The 27,204-nt window shown below is 33.0% G+C and overlaps 2 protein-coding genes across 4 annotated transcripts in view; both read right to left on the reverse strand.

Moving 5' to 3' along the window:
* The window catches only part of LOC127708651 (uncharacterized), a 50,121-nt gene extending 37,056 nt beyond the window's left edge, over positions 1-13,065 (reverse strand). For both annotated transcript variants that reach the window (XM_052213710.1, XM_052213709.1), the window contains exons 1-9: positions 12,949-13,065; positions 9,890-10,088; positions 9,242-9,356; positions 8,266-8,529; positions 6,019-6,133; positions 4,745-4,869; positions 4,152-4,253; positions 3,634-3,757; positions 2,690-2,859 (exon numbers count right to left, since the gene is read on the reverse strand). In XM_052213710.1, the coding sequence (XP_052069670.1) occupies positions 2,690-2,859; positions 3,634-3,757; positions 4,152-4,253; positions 4,745-4,869; positions 6,019-6,133; positions 8,266-8,529; positions 9,242-9,356; positions 9,890-10,007 (1,133 nt within the window). In that variant the 5' untranslated portion in view covers positions 10,008-10,088; positions 12,949-13,065. The remainder of the gene's footprint in view (positions 1-2,689; positions 2,860-3,633; positions 3,758-4,151; positions 4,254-4,744; positions 4,870-6,018; positions 6,134-8,265; positions 8,530-9,241; positions 9,357-9,889; positions 10,089-12,948) is intronic.
* A 4,077-nt stretch (positions 13,066-17,142) lies between these two features.
* LOC127708738 (tubulin polymerization-promoting protein family member 3-like) overlaps positions 17,143-27,204 on the reverse strand; it is a 45,776-nt gene continuing 35,714 nt past the window's right edge. The window contains exons 3-4 of one of the 2 annotated variants that reach the window (XM_052213865.1): positions 25,863-26,031; positions 17,143-17,602 (exon numbers count right to left, since the gene is read on the reverse strand). In XM_052213865.1, the coding sequence (XP_052069825.1) occupies positions 17,429-17,602; positions 25,863-26,031 (343 nt within the window). In that variant the 3' untranslated portion in view covers positions 17,143-17,428. Of the gene's footprint in view, positions 17,603-24,222; positions 24,534-25,862; positions 26,032-27,204 lie in introns of those variants that run through there. The other variant, XM_052213866.1, reaches the window with a different exon arrangement.

Genomic DNA, 27,204 nt, shown 5'->3' on the forward strand with positions numbered 1-27,204 from the left:
TTTCGTTACATAATTTTGCTTTCTATTTATCCTCACATTTAGCATGAAATTTCTACTGGGATTTTTGACCATTTAAATAAAGTTCTTTTAATATTAGAGTTAACTTTAGTGATACAATATTTCAGCTGAAGAAATAAGTGATAAGGCCTACCAAAATAAATATCTTTTTTACTGTAAAACAAGTTTTCTGATTTTGGTCTGTTTATTTGATTATTTCACATTGAAATAAAGAGCTGCGCCATGAGCGCATGATATGCCTATCGCTTTTTCAAAGAATAAAGTTCCATAACTCCTCAATGTCATTTCAGAAATTTATAAAAAACTTAAGGGAGGTTATTTTAATAGATATAAACCAGTCACCAAATTTTCATGAAAACTGATCAAAGCACTTTTGAGTTATATTGTCCGAAAACTGGGAAATCCCCCTTTTTTAATGAATAAAACCCCATAACTCTGAAACGTAAGATCTAAAATTTATAAAAAACGAAAGTGAGCTCACGTCAATAGATATAAATAATTCACTAAAGTTTCATGAATACTGCTCAAAGCATTTTTGAGTTATTGTGCGAAAACTGGAAAATGCACCTTTTTAATGTCAGAATAAAACCCCATAACTAGGAAATGTAACATCTAAAATTTATAAATATCGAAAGGGAGCTCACGTCAATAGATATAAACAATTCATCAAAGTTTCATTGAAATTGATTAAAGAATTTTTGAGTTATTGTCCGACATGTTGAAGGCGGACGGACAGAGGGACCAGGGTTCTCACTAGGATTTTTTCATGGTGAGTCCTGGGACTCATCACTTTTAGAAATGGTGAGTCCCAATAGATTTTGATGAGTCCAGGAGGCATGTAATTTTTTGTGTCTGATAATATGATGAAATATGATGAAATAAAACTAAAAACCATGCATGTTTGATTGGTAGTTTTAATTATATCACCAACATGCGATCACAAAATAGCACACCAGTAATGAAAGTGGTGTTAAACACCGGTCAATCAATCAATCAATCCTACTTGGGCACCAGAATAACAACTGAAAAATTAAATAACCCTAGTCATAATTTTATCAATATCAAAAGGCAATCCTAAAAGGAGCCAAAAAAACCAGCCATTTACAGGTTAAATATATAATACAGGGCAATATATCAAAAAATATTCTTATTACAAGTCCCTTGATACATTGGTATAATTTTTTTACACAATAAAAAGAGATACATGCATTTCATGTATATAAAAACAAGCAAATCTAAAGTGAACACTGTTCAAAATATTGAGCTTGGCTAAATAGTAATTATTCTTTAATCATTTTGTAATCGGATTTGTTTCAATCATTCAAAACATTTTTCACCTTGTTTACGATAGCGATGTTCAACATGCACAATACGAGAAAAATGTTAAATCATTCGAAGACCAGTAGAATTACGGGTATTCTTATCCGTAAAATTTCAAATCAAATTTGTTCTATCTATTTTATGCATAGTAGCAACAGTTATGAAATATTATATCATTTCATTTCAAGTTCTCAAAAATTTTTACTTTCTTTGGTTCAATTGATAAATACGTGATGTTCAACACGTGGAAATATGAAATCTTTTCAAATACTCTTAATTTTTTTTAAAAATCGGTAACTATTACATATTTATTAATCAGTTTGAACAGAATTATATATTTTAGAATGAAAGACGTTTAATTTTAAAAAACAGTTATCGGTCAACAAAAATATTCATCTACGCATTACATAAATTTTTCAACATCGACTTCCAGTTTAGTTTCCTGTCAAAACAACGTGACGATCATGAATCTTCTTGGCAAAACGATGTGTTTGGGACTCAGGGGATACAATGAGGACGCGTCCCGTGGACTCACGGGTTTCAAAAATGACGCGTCCAGCTAGATTTTTATGCGTCCAGGACGCGTATACGCGTCTTAACGAGAACCCGGAGGGACAACGGTATACCATAATACGTCCTGTAAACAGGCGTATAAAAATAGTGGTCAGGAACATTTCTGAATATAAGTAATACTAGAAAGTATCATTTTTCATATCAAATTGAGATATTTTTTAGTTGACTTTAACTCAAAAAATGTTGGAGACTTCAGATACATCATGTTTGCTGTTGGAAAAGTCATCAGAAATGACAAGACATTGCTGAATGCTAAGGTTCAATGATCATTGTCAGACTGGAAGTCAGAAAACAGAGACCTTGTTGGCATGTTTGGTGAATTAAAGTGGCTTTTTTATTTTGAACAAGTTAAAAAAAAATATTTTGAACTGATAACAAATTCTTCCCTATTAAATCATTGACTTAAATCACACAAAAACTAGAAGTGATATGAATGATTTTCAAGTGTTGAGGCTGTTCTCAAACACTTAAATGAAGTTCACAGATATTTGTTATTGGTCAATCAATTGGTCCAATCTGTAAGATAAACACTCCTTTTTTCATATTTTGTACTGTTTCATCTCATGCCTAGATGTGCAATGAATTTTCTAACTTTCAAATGTGCTTTTGAAATTATTTTTTAACATAGAAATAAAACATTGGTAATGTGGATCTCTGCTTCTGCATTTTGTTATTTCTGAACTGGTAATACTGGATTGTGCAGTACCAGGATAACCATTAATGTTGAATGTTACCATTTTAAATTATGCATTAAAATATATCTTCCTTTTTAACTTACCAGTCTACAACATATTCAAAGTTGGCTAGTTTAGCACAATATAAATTCACTAACATGATGGCATGTGATGTCACAAAACAATGGATAATGTTCTGTTCGTGCAGGAAAACCAAGGCACTGCTGATCTGATATGTTATATCATGAATATGGCTACTTGACAGCCTTTCTAACTAAAAAAGAAGTTAATCACAGTGAGAAATAAATTTCCAACATTAAATGCTATTTATCCAGAATTTTGGATCAAGAGCCTGCTTCCCTGCCCTGGATCTGTATCAATGCTAATGCATAAACAATGGCCTCTCACCAACCCTATTGAATTTATTAAATCAAATTAATTACTATCATCTTAAACTGAATCAGAATTATATTTACTTATGGCTATGACAATGGTTCCCTATTTTTCAGCCAATCGGGATGAAAGAGGAATTGAAAAAGACCCACCATCATTGCTGCCATCAGTGCCAATCCATCAGCATGAAAAGATTAATTTCTGTAAAATGTTTACAAAAGCTTAATGTTACACTTATGCAAAAATGTCTGTTTAAAATTAATGCATTTTTTTAAATAAAACCCTACATTATGGGTTTTGCTCACTGTAAGTAACCTATAGTTGCTTACATCAAGGTCATTTGGTATCTGATGGATATATTTGTCTACCACATCTTCTTACTTTTATATAGTGAATGCAAAATAATAGGTTTTTCAGCCAGCAAACAGGGGCTTTGTTCAAGCTTAATTTATATGAAGAGCTATCTAAAATCATTTACATAGTACTCTTGCTAAGTGGAACTAAATATGAATGATATTTAAAAAGGTATACACATCATGGAATAAATGCAGGCATGGATTTGCATACGGATCAGGTAGGATTCAAAAAAATTAAATATTAAGATAAATGTTTTTGAGAACAAAAGATTTATGCACAAGCAAACAAACATCTATACCTTTTGATGCAAAACTTCATACAAGGAACCTTCATCTATTCTTTCCAATAGTAACACCATATTTTCTAAATTGTTGGTCTGACACACTCCCATTAACACAAGAATATTGGGATGTCTTAGTTTACTGCAAGTAGAGAGTAAACATTGTGAATGACAAATTTTATGAAAATGTTCTGCTTAAAAGGTAACCTCTTATAAGTGAAACCAGTCTCATCAGGTTATTCTCTTCCAGTCCAGCTGTAGATGTACATATGCATTTGAATCTCAATCTAGCTGACACGTTCCTTACAAGGTCAGTTTCTCTGGTCCTAAAGATGACCTTTATAATTATGCAGGTTGACTGTATAATCTAACCAGTTGTTACCCTAATAAACAAATCAAGTTAGGTATCATCAAAATGTTTTAAGGAAAATGAAAGATAGTTTTCGGTTTGTCCTGCAGTATCAAACATAGTTTTCAATTAGAAAATTTTCATACAATTTAAAAGGCTAGAAGGTTTGGTAAAAAAACATTTTTACCCAATAAATTCTGCCTCTGTTATTAATAAATCCACTTCACCACCAGGGGCAGCTTCTCTGTGTAATCTTTTAACTGTAATCTTTGTATTTTTCCACATCATACTGAAAAAATTGTCGATAACAATATGGTGTTTAATCCACAAAAAAATCAAAAAGTTAAATTTTGGCCTAAGTCTGTCAGTTGAATGTTTTACATCAACCTATTATTAATTATATAATATTTCATGATCAGGTCAACAATAAAGAGGAACTTGCAGGTTGGCAGCTGGTTGGCTACTATTTGTACATTGCAAGAACATCTTTTCTGTCACACTATATACAAAAACTTATTTTAAATAACAACATTTAATAACAGTTAAGACTGGTTTAAATGCTTGATTACACCATATCCTTCCCAATAACCAAAAGATTGTATATTTTGGTGTATATATATTGAATAACCATTTGGTTACTGGGTAGGTTATGGGGAACATTTGATTGATGACAAGACAGATGTTTTTATAACTTTTAAGGTTCTTTACCTTTCTTACCATTTACATCCAGTGTTTTTGTTTAATAAATGCTGCTAATCTAAATGATGATTACTGACTTACCTTTCCATCACCATAAAAGCACCATTATTAAATGACAGCCCATGGGAATCATGTTTCAGTAAATTTTCACTTACTAATGGCAAAGTACATATAATACCACTAAAACTGTCTCCATCTTGATATACCTATAAAGTAAACATTTTTTCACATCTTTATTATGCACATCATGTCCATTTTCATAAAAAATTGGAAGTTTAAAATTTCAACTTTTAAAACATCATGTAGAGATCAGGTTTTACTAATGCAACAGGATACAGCAAATATGATGGTCACGTAAATGCTATTAATGATAACTGCTTAGCAGCCCTTCATTACAAACCAGAAAAAGCAATATGCCAACAGCAGAATACCTTAAAACTGTAACGAATAATTTAGCAGAACCAATCAATAAAGATCTATCTTTTTATAAAAATGTTCAAAATGTTTGCATCTTAAAAGAGCAAACTCTAACTTAAATATTTCTTTTTTACATCTTTATGATTGCAGTTATAACTATAAATCAAACCAATCTCATATTTAAGTTGTTAATATCTTCCCAAGAAATGGGTTTTTCCCATAAGCACAGACATGTGTGTACAAATGCAAAAGAAAAGAATATTCAGATTAAAGAAAAACAGTCTTTTTGGTGATCCCTGTTATCCCTTGGTATATATTATTCAATTTCTCTTCTATCACTTGTGCAGTGTGGAAGGGATCAAGCTTTTCCCAGTGTGTGTGTTATATAAGAGCTATATAAATATATTTCTTGCTGAACAGATTTTTTTTAAATATTGTTCAGTCACTACAATCTGCAGTGGGATATTTTTGGCAATTCCTGTTGTCCCCTTTTATGTATTGGGTTATACTTTGGAAGTTTAAAACACGTTAAATATATGGAGATACTGAAAAATGTGAAATGATATATAAGCTAAAGAGATCCTATTTGTTGCATTAATAAAACTCTTAATAGATATACTGAGTGTTCTATATTGCCTGCCTTAGTCTACTCAATTTGTATTTTATAGTAATGCAATAAATAAAATGACAAATGGATATACTAGCAAAAAATATACAACTTGTACCATAATACTGACTGTTTAGATGGTTTGTATAAAAAATGACAATGGATCTTCATGTTTTAATAATAAAGTGAGCTTATGATTAACAAGATCTAAGTGATGGTATAAATGCTACATTCGACTTACATAGTATGAATGTTAGCTACAATATTTAAGGTGCTGTAGTACCTTTAATTTGTTACATGTTAAAAATATAATTCCTTGTATTTAACTTACTTTTCCAAATCCCATACTCTGACAACTTTTCATCTGATGATCTAAGTTCACGCTGCTGTCTCCTCTGATTTTATCTCTTATTAATTTTATTACAGAATTTGTTTTTGTGGTAAATCTGAAAGTATGAACTTAAGTTTGATGCTTTTGCTATATTTAAGTAAATATATACTTGTAAATATCATTTATAATAATACTTCTTTCCTTGCAGTCCTAGCACAAAAAGATGTTTCTCAAAACTTGTGATGTTTTATTTAATAAAGACTCAATTTTCAATCACATTCATTTCCTAATTTCATAAAAATTAGTTTTGGTCATTTTGTTTCCTGGTACATGTATCAAATTTTGTTTTAAAAATCATTAATTTGAAAAACATCTGTTTGTGCTAATATGTCAATGAAAATTTAAATATATGTGTAATACCTATTCCAAATTGATTCTTTATGACAAAAATTGAAACAAAGAGATTGTAAAATTGGTTGCCTGTTTGAGCGGTTAAAAGATCAAGGGAACAAAATACAAATCAATACATCTTATGCTAAGGTAGAGGTTTTTCTTCATGAACTTAATTGTTTTACATTATTGAAATCATTCGGGTTGAGTTCAATGATTCCTTAGATAATCAGTCTGACAGGATTGAACTAATTGTTTATTGTACCAACCAGTGGCGGATCCAGAGGGGGGCGTAGAGGGCGTACGCCCCCCCCCCCCCCCCCCCCCCCCCCTTTACTTGCACTTGTGAAATAGGAGTCAATACGTCCTTGCTCCATCCTTTGTCCCTTTGAAGGCGTCATGCTTGTCATCCTCAGCCTTAGCAATGTGTTACTGTAATTTGAATTTCAAAATGACTGAGTGACGTTTTTTTCGAAGTACTGGTCAACTCCTTAGATAATCAGTAACGAATTGTCACATAAAATATACGAGATATGATAAAGTTAACAAAGGGTAAGTAAAAGGGGGGCGTACACCCTCTACGCCCCCCTTTATTTGCACTTTCGTTAACTTTGTCATTTCTCGTATATTTTATGCGACAATTCGTTACTTATAAAGATATTATTCGCTCGTATTTACGTGTAATATATTATTGATTATGTCAAAGTCATGTGATTCGCTACTGTTGAGTTGACCAGTACTTCGAAAAAATGTCACTCAGTCATTTTGAAATTCAAATTACAGTAACACATTGCTAAGGCTGAGGATGACAAGCATGACACCTTCAAAGGGACAAATTTTAAGGATGGAGCAAGGACGTATCGACTCCTATTTCACAATTCCACTCAACAGAACGTAATACTCTATTACACTCACATGATAAAAAAAAGTTCCACAGCTATAATATTTACCTACGAAAACATGTTTAACCCCACACGCCCCAGCCCATTAATAACATTGCTGAATAATGATCCCCAGTCAGTAATCTCTAGATAGAATAAAAGTCTAAGGTACGGACCATTTGATTTTTTTTGGGGGGGGGGGGGGGGAGGGGGGGGTCTGAGATATTTTAGAGAAAAAAATTCTGTCCCTGATTTTTGCCTTAAAAAAAATTCTGGCCATACCTGGGTTGAAAACAATAATCTTGCCCACTTTTTTGCTATTAGAAAAAAAAATTTCCAACAAAATTATTTAGCATTAAATGTATAAAAAACGTGCATAATATTTTTTTTTGGTTCGCATGTAAATCCCAGGCCACTTTCAGAAAATCAAATGGTCCGTGCCTAAACTCTTGTTGGTATTTGAATTAATATTCTTGTGTTTCTTAATGTTTTCAAAAGGAGTTAAGACTAAAGAGAGGGATGTGACTGGAATGTCTGTTTCGCGAAATTGGTATACTAAGTACTTTTTCAAGGACAGACTGCAACCTACCTGCTGGGTGTGGCCTTTAGGTCTCCATTTCTCGACCGTCATTCACAACTTCATTGTCATTTCAGACCCTTACACTTTAAAGTTCTATAAAATATATATGCCCCACGTCAGGAACCGTTAAATTAGTGCATTTTACACTTACTAGTATTTTATGTTTTTTAGCCAAAAAAAGGTCTATCCTATGCCCCCCTTTCAAAAATCCTGGATCCACCCCTGCCAACAATACTTTCACTGCATTTGGAAAGAAATACAGTGTCATAGCTAACTTGGTTAGAGCTACTGAAGTCTAACTGGACTTCAACATATCAATCCTGAATTTTAAAACTTACATTTTATTTCTGAAAAATGTTATATTTTACAAGGAACAACTGCTGATTTCTGGCATACCTATGATTATGACGTGGACCATTTAAAGAAGCTCTAAGATCCCTTCCTGATTTTGTCAAAGCAAACAATCTAGTCTTCTCCAAGAACTCCAACATTTTCATTCTTTTTTTCTGTTCTGGCTGTAGAAATGCAAATTCTTTGGATGATCTTCCAGTGGAATCATGTAATCTTAAATCTCCGCCACCAGCTAACAGTTCATTCATTAAGTTCAAATTACAAGTGTATGCAACAACATGCACAGGTGTCATGCCATTGTTACTCCTCCTGAAATAATTGGTAATACACACATAAATTCACATTAGACAACAAAAATACATAAAAAACAATCAAAATAATTTACTTTTTTATATCTTGCATCTGGATTTAAGAAAGAAGTTTTAGCTTTGTTCATACAAGGCTGCCAACTTTTTGAGAAAACAAAACAGTCATAAAGTCATAAATTATCTAGTAATTATTTTTAAATAATAGTAATACAACTGACAACAAAAAAGTATGTAAAATGCTTCATGCATGTTTTAGTTATTTTAAAATAACAGTAATACTTTATATAAATATGAATGAAAGTAGATATTAGGTATACATGTTGTATGTAAATAAGACAACAGTTAAAAAGCATAAAAACATTTAGACATCCAGATTAACCAGAAAGGGAAAATAAAAGGAGTTAATTAACTTTGTGTATAATGTCCATGTTCACAAGTTACCAAACATGAGAAGAGGCTATTAACTTATCAATTTAAATAATTAAGGTATACTCAGGAACTAGCTCCTAAACTTTTGGGACAGATGGACTGGGGTAAAATTTGATCTCAATTTCATTGAACAAGGGCCTTTAAATCTATGAATATGTGTGTAACTGTATGGACCTATTCTCTACCATGTTGGGATTAGTATCACAAGTATAAATTATCAGGGTGGCAATTGAAATGTGACAAGTAGACTTGTACAATATCTTTCGATACTCATAAAGTCTTACTCATTAGGATTTGCTCCAAATTTCATGAGTTCTTTCACAACAGCTTCTTCATCTAAATAACATGCACAAAACAGAGGTGACTGTCCCAGACTATTAGGATAATCAACATGAATACCTGTAAATATAGTGACAAAAATTTTACAATATAATTAAGCACCCCTGTAGGTCAGACACCGTCTTATTTAATCATTACTGAAGAATGTTGAGTCTTTGATATCATATATAAAGTGAATCACTTAAATAAGTTTTTGATTTTCATGGTTCAATGAAGAAAGTAAAATTTAATGAGTCATTTTGTAGCACCTTGATATCAAAAACCCAACATTACATATGTTTCCAGAGGAACTTGTTTTAGTAGGAAAATATATACATGATTGACAGATGTGGATTTTGTTCATTGTTGAAGGCTGTAAGGTGCTTAAATCCAAATCATTTGGTCTCTGGTGGATAGTTGTCTAATTGTCAATCCTTCAACATCTTCTTACCGGGTACATACTTTTCGATTGACAGAGTGATTCACTGTAGTAGGGCGATTGCTTGTGATTTAGAGTGACAACACTGATTTACAACCCTGTCATATATTACCTATGAAATATACAGAGAGATTTTCTACCAAAATTATTCACATTATAATGAATATACATGTACCTTTGTCAATAATTTTTCTTAATCTTCTTTTATTTCCATTTCTTGCAGCTTGATGATAATCCCAGCCCAATTTGTCCCCTGGTTCTATTGATCCAAGTTTAAGTATGCCCTCCTCCATTTATTAACTTGCAGAAATCCAATATCTTGTTATAAAGCTAGGTTTGCTCAAATACATGTAGGTATAACTAGCTTAAAACAGCTGAAATTTATATGCATTTTATTATTCAATATCATTGTTTAAAAAACATTAGAAAGAAACCCTTGCAAGCACAGGTATGAATGTCACTGAATTTACCAGTATAAAAAATATCCTCATGATTCAAACTAACATCGTTAAGAGTATATCATTAATAGATTATACCACAAAAAATTAATTTCCTGCAAGTCTATAATATTTGTGGGTCTGTGCAAAGGGAGAAAACAAATTTTAATTTGTGCTAATCTTACGTACATTAAATAAAGTTTTTGAACTTATTTGAACAATTTATCTCTAATATTAATAAATTAAAAATCAAAGACATCAAGATCTATATGCTAATTGAATCTGAAATAAAAATCTTGCTGAATTAGGAAATGTTTTTTGTATATTTTGATTCTCTAGTAGCATCAAAATTCAAATAAAAATATGGAAAAAAGGATAAAAGGATAAAATTTTACATATGTTTAATTTATCATTTTATTGTGTAATGAAAGAACCTTTGTGAATATGCTCAATTACCCCATGCCCCCACATTGTCACAGGACAAACAAAATCTCACCAGACTCCTAAGTTTAAAGATTCATTACTCTTACAAAAGTCCAAAAAAAATTGAATCATGATTTCCTATCAATATGCACACCTACATAGTATGTCCTTATTATTGATAAAGTTTCATGAAATTCTGTTGTGTGGTTTGAGAGGATCGATCGATCCGGAGTTGCAATGACTAGAACAGGACTGACAGACGAGTCAAAAACATTATAGTTTTACCCTACAACACTTTGTTGTGTGGATATGATTTGTTGTGTAGGGTATAATAAAAATGTTTGCCTGAGGGTTTGGTGGTCTTTTTGGGTGTTCTGACTGATAACCTGTTACAGGGTTGGGAGAAATACTGCAGATTACCTGCATTTTTTTCAAATTGTAGTTAGAATAAAGTATTTTTTATGTTAATGAGGTACAATATAATAATATTTTTTGTTTCCCATGCTTCTTTCTAGGTTTATGTTGTTCTTGTGGAAGGGGTTGGTCTTTTCACCACATTACACAACTGAACACCCCAAAAGACAACCATAGCTGGAGGAAAACAGTAATAAACACAATAATACTGAGAAATAAATGAAATTATGTGAATTTTATGGTATAATCATTTTAACACATTCTTAAATAGAATTAATACAGATTTCAATATCACATGAATGGTACATGTATATATACTCTATTGGAATTAGTTATTATTCTTCATATGTTTTCGGACCAGATCTGTTATCTAGAATAAAGCATGAAACAAGAACATAAGAAAAAAAAACAATTTTCAGGTATTGTGACTGAGTTATCGTTTTTTGTGTAGCTCTTCCACAAGATTACCAAGCATGGGGAACAAATAATTTGCTTTTATTGTACATCCAGTGTTCTCCCTAGGCCCTGAAACTGAAAGCACAGTGGACCTGCGGTCCTTATTTCAGAGCATGGTCCTATATCTGCAGTTGATTAGATTTAATTAATTAGCACTTGTTACTGGATTCTTTTGTGTTTTAATTGATAAAGAGTTAATTTATGACTTCTAACAACAATCTTTTGGCTTCACTAATGTCAAAAGCGCTGACCAGTGACACAATCTGAAATTTTATATTTGTACACAAACAGCGCATACAGACAATGACAGATGTACACAAACGAAATTTTTTTTAACTTAATAAAAGAAAACTATTGGCCCATTAGATAATGATATTTGACAATATTGAATGCCTTTGTTCTGTATGAAGCACATTGTCCAAGCTAGCCCCCCAAATAAACAAGTTTTTCATAATAAATTCTTTTAAGAGTTACTCCCCTTATGTTTGCCCATCTTAACATTCTAGTGCTGAAAATTATGTTAATTCATAAAAATAGTTATAAGTTGAAAACTGATTACAAAATAATTCTTCATATATATAGTAAAATGGAACGTAATTTAATAAAAAATAGAAGTCTGTATACATTCAGAAATAAAACGTAAACAGGATAATATCTTCAATACATCTAATTATTTCACACCAGTATGCTTTGATAGTAGTGGTTTGTATCAATCTGAAAAGTGATGCCCTTTTCAATTGATTTTTATAATTTGTTCTTATGTTGTGCTGTTACACCACTGTCACAGGTTAGGGGAGGGTTGGTGCAACATGTTTAACCTATCCACATTCTGTATATGTATTGTTTTACATTTGTCATTTCGGGGCCTTTTAATATCATGCTATACGGATTGGGTTTTGCTCATTGTAAATGCTCGTACACTGACCTACAGTTGCTAACCTTCTATCTCATTTGGTCTTTGATGGAGAGGTGTCTCATTGGCAAACATACCACTTCACATAATCCTCTTATTTTTATGATATATAAAAATATAGACCTTATCTATATTTGGGAATCTGTGACTTCACCTCAGAATTTGCAACACTTGAACCATTGATGTCATTCAATAATTGCTTTTCCTTTGTGGTGTCAGACATTTTCTATTGTGGCATCAAAATATTACGGGAACCCTTGTGATGTCCAGTAATGGCAGACAAATAAACCAGTATGCAGTTTTGTGATTAAAGTGCAGATGATCCATTGGCATTGAACGTTTATGGTTGTGGCGGGAATGATGGAAGTGGTGGGTTTTGGGGTCTTTTTTATGTGTTTTAAGGGGGAGGGCAGGGAGGTTGGCCAACTCTAAGACTACTTACTATAACACAAAATGATTATTAGTCTCAGGCCAACTGCAGCGATTTTTAGAAGATTTGTTTTTGACAAAGATATCATCATTCATGTAGTATTGAAGTTACATTGGAAAGGTGCAACGTGTCTGTTATAACATTAAAAAAGTCAAGTTTACCGGACTGAAATGTTTGTATTGCATTCCAAACCAGTTGCAGTTGAGATTTCCAGACGATTTTCGTCGCTCGTGCACATTGCCGCTCTGCAAACTTTCAAAAGGGACGTAACTAGCAAATAAAGCCAATAACCAAAATTATGAGTAAAAATGATACCCAATAACGGACACTTTGCGGTGAGCCTAATTTCTTTAATAAATACGATTCGAAAATGTTATAGAATAACTAAGTATTCTTTTATTACTGTTGCTTCTTACTAAAATCCTGTGGAAGAACTGAGAAGCACAAATTATTTATAACACAGGCGACTAATCCCACTTAATCATACTCAAAGATACACCTCAATGATATCTGGGAAAAGTATATCTATACGTTCCTGATGATATCAAATTCTATCCTTTATTAGTGAGTAAGTTAAGGATGTTCGCTACTCTGTTTCATAATAACAAGCTTTATTAAAGACTGTTATAATTTGATAGTATACAAAATAATGGAACAAAAAAATGCAGAAAAAAATGAAGGGTTCCGGTGACCTTGTTTTCAAGTTAAGCCATTGAAAAATTGGCGGGAAATGATTCTCTCTACATTTTTCATAATTCGTGAAATTGAACACACCATGGCTTCAAGACAAAAAGAAAAAATGACAAACAACAGACCATTTAACGTGACGTAACTGCAAAAAAATAATTAAGCAATACGGACGCGGCCTAGTGTTAAACGTTACTGAGCCAAAAAAGGTAACATGCCATTGAACATCACGAAAGCAAGGGATTCTATATTTAAATTTAATTTTAAATATAAAATTACTTGACGAAAGTAAGTGATTTCTGTCACCAGCCTTATAATATTGTGAGTACATTAAATCTAGTTTAAACATATTTTATATGCAAGAATGGCAACAGGGAATGAACATAAGTTGTGGCAATATTATAGACGTCTCAGTCTCCCATATGTAAAGGGTTTTATTTTTTCTTCATCTGACTTTATTGGCTTTATGCAGTTAATGTCATATATTAAAGAAACGATCGTAGTTATACAAATGTACATGAATGTTTCAGTATCCCACTTATTCATATACATATTTAATGTTCAATCGTTTAACACGCTTCAAATTACAAATTTTATTTTAAAGTTATCAAGTCCCAAAATTGTAAGAAAAAAATGGAGGATGTGTCCATGGGACACAGGTGATGCCCCCGCTTGCATATAACGCTATAAAGGGTCATAACTGGAGAACGGTAAAACTGACGCCACCCAAATTCGAAATTTTCTGTGTTATGTGGTTATAAGCATAGTGTAAAAGTTTCATAACATTTCGTTTAGGCAAACTAAAGTTATACAGAACGGAAACCAATTTTGAGACGTACGTACGTACGGACGGACAAGGGTAACACTTAATGCCCCCTCCGGTGACGGCGGGGCCATAAAAAGGAGGATTACTGAGAGCGATGCAAGCGAAAAATCAAGTAGCAGCAGTGAATATGCAGTTTCAAATACTACCTTTTTAGCTTTACTTCTTCAAGTTCAAATGATTTTTAAAAAAATAGGCAAAATAGGCCTTGTCTGCTAGAATCACCAAATGTAATATATCCAGCCTTTTAATAGCAGACAGGTTCCCGTATTGTTATGTGTCATAGTGTATGGCTAATCTCAATATACATCTGACAAAATTCAATTTCATTGATGCAGTAAATAACTCTCAGCATTACCTTGGTGCTGTTTTTGCTTTATATAATCAAGAATTCCCTCATTATACTAAGGAAATTTGCCCAAGGGAACTAATATGATAACTGGTAAATTATTAAGACGGAACAAGCAGGTCATATAACCTCCTTAGTCAGATATTTCGTAACATAGATCCCATTTTTCTTTTGATATTGTGAAAGCATTTTTATGATAAGAGCTATCTTCTCATGTTTTATTTTAAAATTCTATCATTTAGATTAACTTCTATTCACATTACGATGCTTTTTCTCCATACAAAATGTGTCATTTTTCACAACCTGCAGTTTGACAACAAGCTACTTGACTTTCATTTTATGATATTTTTGAACATATTACAATATATACTTCAATTTGGCAAAGCATGCAAGTATTTTATATGTATTACTACAATGCATACAGTTATGCAAACGTGTGGTCCCACATCCTGCAGATAATATGTACTTTTATTTTGGCGTTGTACAAATTAATGCCTTTCTCAGGCTGTTTATGACGTCTTTACACAAAATTCGTTGGATGTGTACTGATTGGTACTAATTAGTCTGGGAGAACATGATTTATGTATTAGTTGTTATTGGCCCTGAATAACTATCTTTCAGTGCTTCGTACCAATTGGAGTAGGATTAAGATCTCACCGCCACATTCTTTATGTGCCTGTCCCAAGTCAGGAGCTTGTTATGTAGTGGTTATTTTGGTCTCTTTCTGTCATATTTGTTTTCCGTTTATTGTTTTGTCATAAATCAGGCCGTTATTTTTCTCGTTTAAACTTCCACATTTTGTCATGTCGGGGTCTTTTATAGCAGCATGGGTTTTGCGCATTGTTGAAGGCCGTGCGGTAACAGTTGCTTAAACCCACGTCATTTTGGATTCTAGTGGATATTTGTGTCATTGGCAATCCTACCAAATATCCTTATTTTTATACTGGTCTTTTTTTCTTTAAAATCAAGGACTTGCAAATGTAAAGCACATTTAAAAATTAATTAATTTACCAATTTGTTTTCTGTGTTATTAAAACCACCTCTCTTTTTAATATTTGCATAATTACTTTATTAAATGTAATATTAAACGATTAAGATAAATGTAGTATATCAATTTTACGCAGTATTCATACCATTGTCCTGTAAAGCTGCACGCAAAACAAGCCTTTGTTCCCATCTTGAATATGCACGAGATATTTTCCACTGGACGTTAAACGAACAGCAATCAATCAAAAGACATAGTTTTTTTTATGAAATGAATGATGTGTGTATATTTGATTAAGGTGTATTTTGAGACCTTATTCATAAATTACTAACATCCGTCATATCACGTACGGAACCTAGAACTGATTGCAAGCCACAAAAAGCTTAATACCTTAAAGGACCATATCTTGAGGAATTCTGTGAAGTTAAACGTAAAATCAGCGGCGTATAGTTTGAAAAATTATCACAAGTGAGTCTTTGGGTTGTTAAAGGCTTCGGTGTGTCAAGGGGATTGGATTAGGGTTTTGGACAAATTTCATTAACTAAAAAATCTAGTTTCACAAAAACAAAATGACAAAAATTAATGCTAAAAATGATTCATAAGGTAAACTTTCACTTTTTAATTCCCTGAATTTAAAGAATGAACATTGCCCCCGTTACGACGCAAGAAGGCCAGTCAGAAATCATTATTCGAATTCATGAGAAGAATGGGAAATTGTAGGTTTCACATAACTATTTCCACAATCGATCCCTGAACCAATTTTGAAGTAAATATTAGAATGATCTTTAATTTGATAAATACCTACCGATTAAAAACTTTTGCATTTCATATGTAACAAAAAGAACACTTTAGTGTGGTTCATCCGATTTCGCTTCGAAACTATTGCAGTGGACCTTTGAAGTGACATTTAACAACAAATGGAACCATTTCTTTCAAAGAGCTAAATTTTTATTACTTGAAATTCTAAAAGCTTTTAAGCCTCATGTAGTGTCAATGAGCAATTTAAGGGCTTGCAACTTTTTTGTATAAAGGAAATAACCATACCCTTTGAAGAAAAAAACCCATTTGTAATGAAAACGTACTACATATATACATTTTTATTGTATTTCGAAAACTTCGATTTATATCACAATAAATTACATCTGCTTCACATCTATCTTAACTCGATACTAATAAACCCGTAACCATGTCACTGAACTTTGAAATTAAGACCACGCTATCGTTTGGAATACATTTTGAACGCATTACATTTTGTTGTAGTTTGTGAAGTTAAGTGCACATCGAATTTTCCTAAACTCGAAACTCAATCGACAGACGCTAGACCTCAGTAAACATTATAAATACGAGTTAATCCATATTCTGTCATTGCTTATTCTGGGCGTTTTATTTTATATTCTCAGTATTTTGAATAGCAGAAAAGGAAATTTGTGGGATACCTCCAGGAGACAGCTACCAAATGACACAAATAACCCAAAACATCTACTGGTGTGTTTACAACATCCCTTGACAAACATCTACTGGTGTGTTTACAACATCCCTTGACAAACATCTTTTAAGGCTGAAATATTGGCCGCCCATATTCGGTCTTTCATTGTTTTTTGTATTTATAAAATAGATTCGGCGTTTAAACGTACCATTCACTTATTTTTTTTTTAATCGAAAAGAAAATCGTATTAAATATTTATTTTGTCAATAATATTACGCGTTGCCTGACAAAAATAAGAGATAGTCATACGATATATATATATCTCTGCTGCAGTGTATTAAAGTACATTATTTGCATTGTATGTGTGGTCATTATTGTTTTGAACCGTCTCCTTTGTATCCTGTGACGTAACCTGTTTCTTCATATCGATACTCTCTTCCATCGATACCCTTTCCTTTGCCAAATTCATCGAACCTCTCCTTGTGAGCCCCTGTGTATTTTGATGTATCTGTCAATCCACTAACATTCCCAGTCTTAGAAATTTTCTGAAAAAATATCCATGTCAGTGTCAAATGTACTATAGGACAATTCTGTTTTAAACTCCATCACAATTCCTTATTTTATTTTGATTAAACAAAGCATTCGCTGCCTTATAGTAAGCTATATTATTTCTTTTTTAACCATTTATTAATTTCATGTCGATACAACCCTACTTTGGGAGAAACTAAATGAGTAATCTCGACAGGGAATGTAACTAATAATAATAAATAATAAAAAAAAATCTTGAAGACATGCAAGTTTTCTGATGGTGAATGGCTTCTTGCAGCACAACTGTGTTGTATACTAATAATCAAAATATTGAAAATAGGCATAACAATATATTGCAATTAAGCCACCCGTGATCTCACATGTGTCTCAATCTATTCATTATAATGGAGAAAAAATAAAAGAAAAAAAAGGAAGCTAGTAGTTGTTTAAAGCAAAATCCGAAACTTTGTTAACATCAGTATAAAATACTGAATAGAAAATACTTGAGTTAATGTACCATGCTGAACTCGACGGTCAGTCTTGGCCTGAGTATCTGCTGCAAACTTTTGCTTCGTATCTTTGATATAAAATTATCCTGCACATGAAATGTAGTTTATACCATTATACGAGTGTCAACGAAGTAAATATGTAAAGCGAATTAAATTAAACAAGAGGCTGTCAGAGTGATAGCAAACCGGATTTTCCTGCAGAGGTCGAACCCTAAATAAAGGCAACAGTAGTATACCGCTGTTCGAAAACTCATAAATCGATAGAGATAAAAACAAATCCGGGTTACAAACTAAAACTGAGGGAAACGCATCAAATATAAGAGGAGAACAACGACACAACAAAAACACAACATTAAAATGTAACACACACAGAAACGAACTATAATATAACAATGGCCATTTTCCTGACTTGGTACAGGACATTTTAAGAAAAAAATGGTGGGTTGAACCTGGTTTTGTGGCATGCCAAACCTCCCGCTTTTATGGCAACGTCAAACACAACACCAAAACGACAACATCACATGACAGGACCACAATACAAATAAATGGGAGAACAAATAGGACAAAGAAACACACGAATAATAGCTAACAAAAGGTACTAGGCTTAAAATTCAATATGCCAGACGCGCGTCTCGTCCACACAAGACCAACCAGTGACGCTCAGATGAAAAAAGTTTGAAAGCCAAAACAAGTACAAAGCTGAAGAGCACCGAGGACCAAAACTTCCAAAAAGTTGCGCCCAACACGGCCAGGGTTTTCTGCCAGTTTAAACAGTTGAGCAAGTATGGACACTACATTTAAGCTTAAAACAGCTCTGAATTTGGATTGTGATTTAATATTTGACACAGCATAGGTTTGTGACACAAAACGAATGTGGTTTAAGAACTGAAATACTTGAAATTGGACATTTAAATACCTATTATGGTCCCAATATCCAAAATCTAAGTACATATTAGAATCAGCATATCAAAGAACCCCAAGAATTCAATTTTTGATGAAATCAGACAAAAGTTTAATTTAAGACCCTTTGGACCTCAATGTGGACTAATTTGATAAAGGAGCCCACAATCCAAAATCTCTCAATACATGGTTAGATTCGGCATTTCAAAGAACCCCATAAATAATTTTTTTGTTGAATCATTTATATAATTTATAAAATATTTAATTTATGTTGAAATGAAACACAGGTTAATTTTATCCATAATATTTTCTGTGCAAAGGGAAATAACTCAAACTGGATAAATAGTTCTCTAAAATAAGATATGATGCAATTTTTCAAATTATAATCAATAATATAATAACAACAACCAGTGATGACTAAGTTCTCTAAAATTAGATATGATTTAACACTCAAACATTGCTAGAATCAGCATATCAAAGAACCAAAGAATTCAATTTTTGATGAAATTAATCAAAAGTGTAATTTAGGACCCTTTGAACCTCAATGTGGTATTATCTTATTAATAATGAAAAGAAATACAGGTTTAGATTAAGCATTTCAAAGAACCCTATATATATTCAATTTATGTTGAAATCAAACACAGTTTAATTTTGGACATCAATTTGGACCAACTTGAAAACTGGGCCCAAAATCAGAAATCTAAATATATGTTTATTAATAGACAATATAAGCTTAGTTTTTAAAGGAGTTTACTTCATCAACAAAAAAATATATATAGCATTCAGAAAATTAGTTTTTACAGAATAACAAACGAACTTGCCACAAAAGAAAAGAAGAAAAAAATCCAAAATTTTATTTATCATTAATACAATGTCATTTCAAAATCTATAAAACTTATCAGTAACAAGAAATAATTGTAACAGAATGCTGTTACGAAGTCTCCCAAACAAAGCTCCAATAATTCGTCATTCCCATTGTCGGTTGACATTGGGCAATGTCCAGTACAAATTGGTTTATGATATGCATTAGTGACGCCTATGGATTGACCCTGTATGTCATTCAAATCTTCTTGAAATTACGAACAGGAATTTATATGGTTTAGGGGTGGAGATCTCGACCGATTACAAGTTCTCAAAAAGGGGGGGGGGGGGGGGGGTGATCCCCAAGAGACTCTCCCTTTATTTCATATGATTTGTATTTTTGTCCTGTACAAGAATATATATGGTTTAGGGGTAGGGATCTTGACTGTTTACAAGTTCTTAAACAGATATGGTTTCCGCATGGAGATCTTGACCGTTTACTAGTTTTCAAAAAGAGGGGGGTGGGGGTTACCCCAGGGGATTTCCCCTTAATTTCATTTGATTTGTTTTATTGTCCCATTCAAGAATTAATATGGTTTAGGGGTAGGGATCTAGACCGTTTACAAGTTATCAAAAAGAAGGGGGGGGTGGGGTCGACCCCCATGGACTTCCCCTATATTTCATTTGATTTGTTTTATTGCATACAAGAATATATATGGTTTAGGGGTGGGATCTCGACCGTTTACAAGTTTTCAAACAGGAGGGGGTGGGGGTGACCCCAGGGGACTCGCCTTTTATTTTTTATTTGATTTGTTTCATTGTCCCATACAAGAATATATATAGTTTCAGGGTGTGGATCTTGACCGTTTACAAGTTTTCAAAAAGAAAGGGGGAGGGGGTGACCCCCATGGACTTCCCCTATATTTCATTTGATTTGTGTTATTGTCCCATACAAGAATATATATGGTTTAGGGGTGGGTATCTCGACCGTTTACAAGTTCTTAAACAGGAGGGGGTGGGGTGACCCCAGGGGACTCGCCTTGTATTTCATTTGATTTGTTTGATTGTCCCATACAAGAATATATATGGTTTCGGGGTGGAGATTTTGACCGTTTACAAGTTTTCAAAAAAAGGGGGGTGGGGGTGACCACAGGGGACTGCCCCTCAATTTCATTTGATTTGTTTTATTGTCCCATTCAAGAATATATATGGTTTAGGGGTGGGGATCTCGACTGTTTTCAAGTTATCAAAAAGAAGGGGGGTGGGGGTGACCCCCGTGGACTTCCCCTATATATCATTTGATTTGTTTTATTGTCCCATTCAAGAATATATATGGTTTAGGGGTGGGGATCCCGACGGTTTACAAGTTCTTAAACAGGATGGGGTGGGGTGACCCCAGGGGACTCGCCTTTTATTTCATTAGACTTTTTTTATTGTCCCATACAACAATATATATGGTTTCGGGGTGGGGATCTTGACCGTTTACAAGTTTTCAAAAAGAAGGGGGTGGGGGTGACCCCCATGGACTTCCCCTATATTTCATTTGATTTGTGTTATTGTCCCGTACAAGAATATATATGGTTTAGGGATGGGGATCTCAACCGTTTACAAGATAAAAGCACATTCTCAAATTGAAAGGGGGTGGGGGTAAGAATATATATGGTTTAGGGAGACTTAATTATCTACAAAATGTCTAATAATGAACAGTAAATTTCAAATTTCATTTATACAGTCCTACTAGTAAAATTCAAACTTTATATATACAGTCCTACAGATCTTATCAGGAAACAGAAAATTTTCTAATAAATCTGTCACTCCAATGATATTATATGCTAAGATATTACCCAGATCTAATTAATAATTAATAATGTAATTAACTTCAAAATGTCTAATAATATAGCTTATAATCATTACCACTTAGGAAATAGATAATTTTCAAATAAATCTGTCACTCCAATTTTTATTGTGAGATAAGACATTATTCTTAGTCATAAAAAAGATAACAAAAGTAAAATATTTAAAAATTCCACTTTTGGATATTAAAAATGGCGATAACTCACAAAGGAGATAATCTAATATCTTGAAAATTGAACTAGACCTTCATTAAGTCCCAGGAAACAACATATTTAAATTTGAAAAAAATTTGTTAAAGCGTTTTCGAGTTATTGTGCTGACACTGTTTGGCAGCCGCCCGTAGATCCGCCCAGCCGCCCGCCGTACATCACCATTTTAATAACCGATATTTCCTTCGAAAATCCGGTTAAAAATTGTAGCCTGATCCTTTTGCTTACATATTCCTTAATAAAAAGGAAAATGCACGATTTTTCAAATATGCCTTGGAATTAGGGAAGATGGGGCGAGAAGGGAAGATGTAGATTGTGGTCCCCAATGGCCATTAATATCTGTTTTGTAAATTGTAATTTGACAAATATACAAAGAAAAAAACAGGATTAACCTACCAAAGAAGACGATTTGAAAATTACATCAGGCGTTGTTATGACGGAAGAAACCGGAGCATGTGCCTCCAACGCTTCAATGTGTGTAGGAGGAACTGCTTACCTTTACGAATCATCTGAATTCTTCCCCATTTTTAAAGCGTTCGTACTAATCAGCAAAAAATTAGTTTTTATTGTACTATCTAAAGGAACTATTAGAGATATCTTTTGTGGAGTACATTGTATTTTCCTTGGACTCAAGTGCACGTGTGACATTCAGGATATAGCACATAGGTCCGTTTACCTCTTCCACTGTGGAAATTAAGAACAGATGGCATCATATATAAACTACTGTTACTGTCAAATCGTATGAATAAGAGCAAAGACACATTCAATAAGTGATAATAATTTAAATTATTAAGGAATATTCACTAGAAAAAATATAAAAACACAAAACAAATATATAAAGAAAAGAGGGGGTCCATTCCCCAAGTGCATGTGCAACGGAACTGATGGCCGTTTAAAATGGATTTAAATTTACCCTTAAATGAGATTTATAGTCGGTTGTAAACAAATCTTTACGACAAAAGAGATGATTTCAGCTTCCCAATTGTGAACTTTCCATTTCTATGTAGCAACATTCCAGCAGCGCCTGCATACGGAGTATATATATATATCTCCCAGTTGATACGATATTCCAGGGCTTGTATTTCCTATCATGATTTCCTTGATAGAGGGTTGCTGCTCACAAGGAAGCTATAAAACCAAGAGTTCCAAGTGGTGAAGTTGAAATCATCCCTTCGTAAATTTTACGGATGCCATCACGAGTTGGTTGACCGTTATGGAATATCCGTTTCACAGATGATAGCGGATATGTTCCGAATGTCGTAACTTCAATCCCGTCCCCTTTTCCCCGAATGTGACCTACCGATTTAGACTTATTACCGGGTTTGTACTAACATGAGCAACACAACAGGTGCCACAGTGGAGCAGGATCTGCTTACCCTTCCGGAGCACCTGAGATCACCCCCAGTTTTTGGTGGGGTTCGTGTTGCTCAGTCTTTAGTTTTCTATGTTGTGTTTTGTGTACTTTTGTGTACTATTGTTTGTCTGTTTGTCTTTTTCTTTTTTAGCCAAGGCGTTGTCAGTTTATTTTCGACTTATGAGTTTGAATGTCCCTTTGGTATCTTTCGCCTCTTTTATAACAGTAAATCATGTCTTTTGTCTCAATTTTAACATTTCAAGGAAATTTCGGAGTTTTTGCATAAGCTTCCTGTATTTCTTTCTTAATTCCTATCGTTTGTTTTAATTCCCATGGCCATATGCAGACGTTTTTAAAGAGCATTTCATAACAGTCTACTACAAAATCGAAAAAAAACCCATTTTTATTTTAATTATTTTGCCTTTACGAGTCAAGAATGACAAATCACTGTTCACCAAAGTTACGTCCGAGTAAGTCTATAGATATTTGTCAAGCGGTAATGCTTGCTGTAAAGTTAGTATGCCTAGTAATGTTACCTCCTATACATTTCTAGGAATATGATTGGTTAAAAGCGACCGCGTGAAGACCCTGTATAATTAATATTGGGTTAGTGGGCGTGTTTTATTTTATTATTGGGTTAGTAGCAGTGTTACGTCCCTTTGTAAAAATAACACGACGTTGAAAAAAGTCTGAAACGTTTCGCCCAAACAACAGATGAAGAAATTGGTGATGAACGACTGAAAATAAATGCAGAAAACACATTAAAGCTAACAAGTGGTTATTGTTGGCATTTTTCTAGACCAATGGAAGTAGGTTCTTAATATTGAAGACTTGATCACTTTGATAGGCCACTAGTCTAAATGCCATATGTTAAGATAGTCGGAGTGTGCTTGTGACCTAATACGATATATATATCGTATTAGGTCACTAGCACACTGTGTAACTAATATTATTTGACAAGTAGTAATGTTTGCTAAATATCACCCGACTGCGTATAAATGACACAATGATGTAAGTTTTGAATTTAATCAGAGATTCTATTTACATATTTAACAGACAAAGGTATTTACAACTATAAATATTGGAATTGTTCAAGAAATTTGTATAAAACATTGACAAAACAAGTACATCAGCAAAATCATTTCTCTTTGTCATAAGTGCCGGCACCCTTATACTGGCCGACATAACCTGACTTTTCAAATCGATCTTCTCGTCCCGTAACACCCTTCCCTTTTCCTGAATCGTCAAATCGTTCTTTATGAGCCCCTGTATATTTGGAAGTGTCTGTCATCCTATCAACACCTCCTGTGGCAGACGTTTTCTGAAATACAATGTAGCACTCAGGTTCAAGGCGAAGTTATAGCACAAAACAGTTCGATGCAGTTCAAGGCGAATTAAGTTATAGCACAAAACAGTTCGGTGCAATTCAAGGCGATCGAGTTATAGCACAAAACAGTTCGACGCAGTTCAAGGCGATGTTATAGCACAAAACAGTTCGATGCAAACACTTTTTACAGACAGTCTTTAATTACAGGTCATGATATATACATAATCAAAATAACGTCTTGCAGCACTTGAAATATTTTCGTATTTGTATAAAAAATAGTACAACCAACAAACAATTTGACAAAAAGATAACTTAAATACTGTCATGTTGTATTGTGTCATTTTTTTTAAAGCAGTAATGAAACTTTTTCATAGATACATTGTTATTAAGAATGAAAAAAAAACATTTAAGTTATTTTTGGATAATTTGATAAAGTTCATTCCAAAAAGTTAACGGTAGAAGTTTGCTGATAAATTAAGATATTCCAGTTATCACCAATAACAAGTGTTACAATATCAACTTTAAGAATATTATTGTAAGATTCCTACAGCTGGTCGAAGAACAAAATAATTTTGACACAACATATAAAACATTCAAGTTTATATTAAACTTCAAATTCTAGACTAGTAATAAAGTATGTGCATCGATTTCATATGTATATGTTAACAGACACTTTTTATTCAATTAGTAATATGAGTGAGGTTAAGAGTGCACGGAAAGTAAAGCACACATTCCCACAGTCTATACATGATACCATGGGCAAGAACACATTAATACGTGAAAATAAGTTGAAAGGGGTCCGGTCCATGCCCAAAACGTCTGTGATAATATTATATTATATTACTATACCTGTATTATAGTCTCGGCTTGTGATTTTAGTCTCGACATTTTTTTTCTTAAAGATCAGGATTTCAAGTTATCTTTATTTATTTTTTCGTCGATGTTATCTGACCAATCTAAAATAAGTAAAGCGACCACAAGCCTCATCTTCACTATCGTAAATATTTAGTACCGTCGTTGCCGCACAGTTTTGTGTCGTTTTATAATTTTTCGTAAGCTATCAAGTACAACAACGCTTCCATCTTAATCATTTTAGTTTAATTCCAAGAAACTTATTAGACACATGCAAGTACAATATGATATCGCGACATTTAAAGTAGTACTATCTATAGAGAAAGAGCATACTAGTACCGAGAAGTAATAGATATATCCAGACTGTTTGTTGTATATACCTTATTGGTTTCCCCCCTGAATTAATTTCGGATATTGTACTATGCTCCTTGTGAGCCCATTTAATAAAAAAAAATCTTCTTCTATACATACCGTAGAATGCACATCAGGATTTTTTTGATCAAGTATTCTCTTCACAAGTTTTTGTCGGACTTCAGCCACTGGTGTGTCTTTTTCTTCCTTGGGCTTACATTCCTTATAAACTTCAGCCATCTTATCGAGGACTTTATTGACTTTGGCTTTATCGGTTAGATCAAGTGCTCTGTCGAAAAGTAAAGAACAGAGAACGGTCTTATATATAGTTTTAATAGTAGATATCAACCAAATATGATGTTCCAATAAAAATGTGCAATTTAGATTCTAATAACACATAACATAACTTTCACAATGGCCAATGCGGAATAATAAAGATCTATTGTTTTAGCATTACAATATACAGACGGAAATCGAATTGAAATAAACTTCAAAAATGGAGATCTCTGTTAAAGAAAAAGATGATGTATCTGGTTTGTTTTTATCTGTTGCAATAAGTTTGTTTTTATTTTGCCATTTGGTTTGTTTTTATCTGTTGCCATGGTAATTAAAAGTCTTATAATATTGCAGTCTTATAACCAGTGTAACATTTTTTTGCGAATTGTATAGTAATTTACAGAATAAAGCGAATTTTTTTTATATAAAAGACGTATAATTACATAATAAACTGATTTAGAAATTTCGATCTAAAAACAGCATTTTATCCAACCCCAAAACCCATCCCGTGAAGTATTTTGAAATAAATGGGGAATATGTCCATGTGACAGAGATGATGCCCCCGCTTGCATATCATATAAAGTTATAAAGGGACAAAACTGAAGAACGTTAAAAGTGACGCTACCCAAATTTGTACTTAATCTGAGTTTAGTGGTAATAAGTATTGCGTATAAGTTTCATAACATTTGGTTGAGGCAAACTTAAGTTAGAGAACAGAAACGAAAAATTCAGCAATTTTTCCATTTGTAAAGGGGCATAACTCTAGAACAGTAAAAGTGATACCACCAAAGTTCCATCTTGATCTGTGTTTTTGTGGTAATAAGCATTGTGTATAAGTTTCATAACATTTGGTTGAGGCAAACTAAAGTTAGAGAAACGGAAACGAAAAATTCAGCAATTTTTCATTTGTAAAGGGGCATAACTCTAGAACGGTTAAAGTGACACCACCAGAATTCAAACTTGATCTGTATTTTGTGGTAATAAGCATTGTGTAAAAGTTTCATAACATTTGGTTGAGGCAAACTAAAGTTAAAGAACGGAAACGAAAAATTCAGCAATTTTTCCATTTGTAAAGGGGCATAACTCTAGAACGGTTAAAGTTATACCACCAAAATTCAAACTTGATCTGTGTTTTGTGGTAATAAGCATTGTGTATAAGTTTCATAACATTTGGTTGAGGCAAACT

This window comes from Mytilus californianus, unplaced genomic scaffold (assembly GCF_021869535.1).
Source record: "Mytilus californianus isolate M0D057914Y unplaced genomic scaffold, xbMytCali1.0.p SCAF_7, whole genome shotgun sequence".
In the NCBI taxonomy this organism is placed as follows: Eukaryota; Metazoa; Mollusca; class Bivalvia; order Mytilida; family Mytilidae; genus Mytilus; species Mytilus californianus.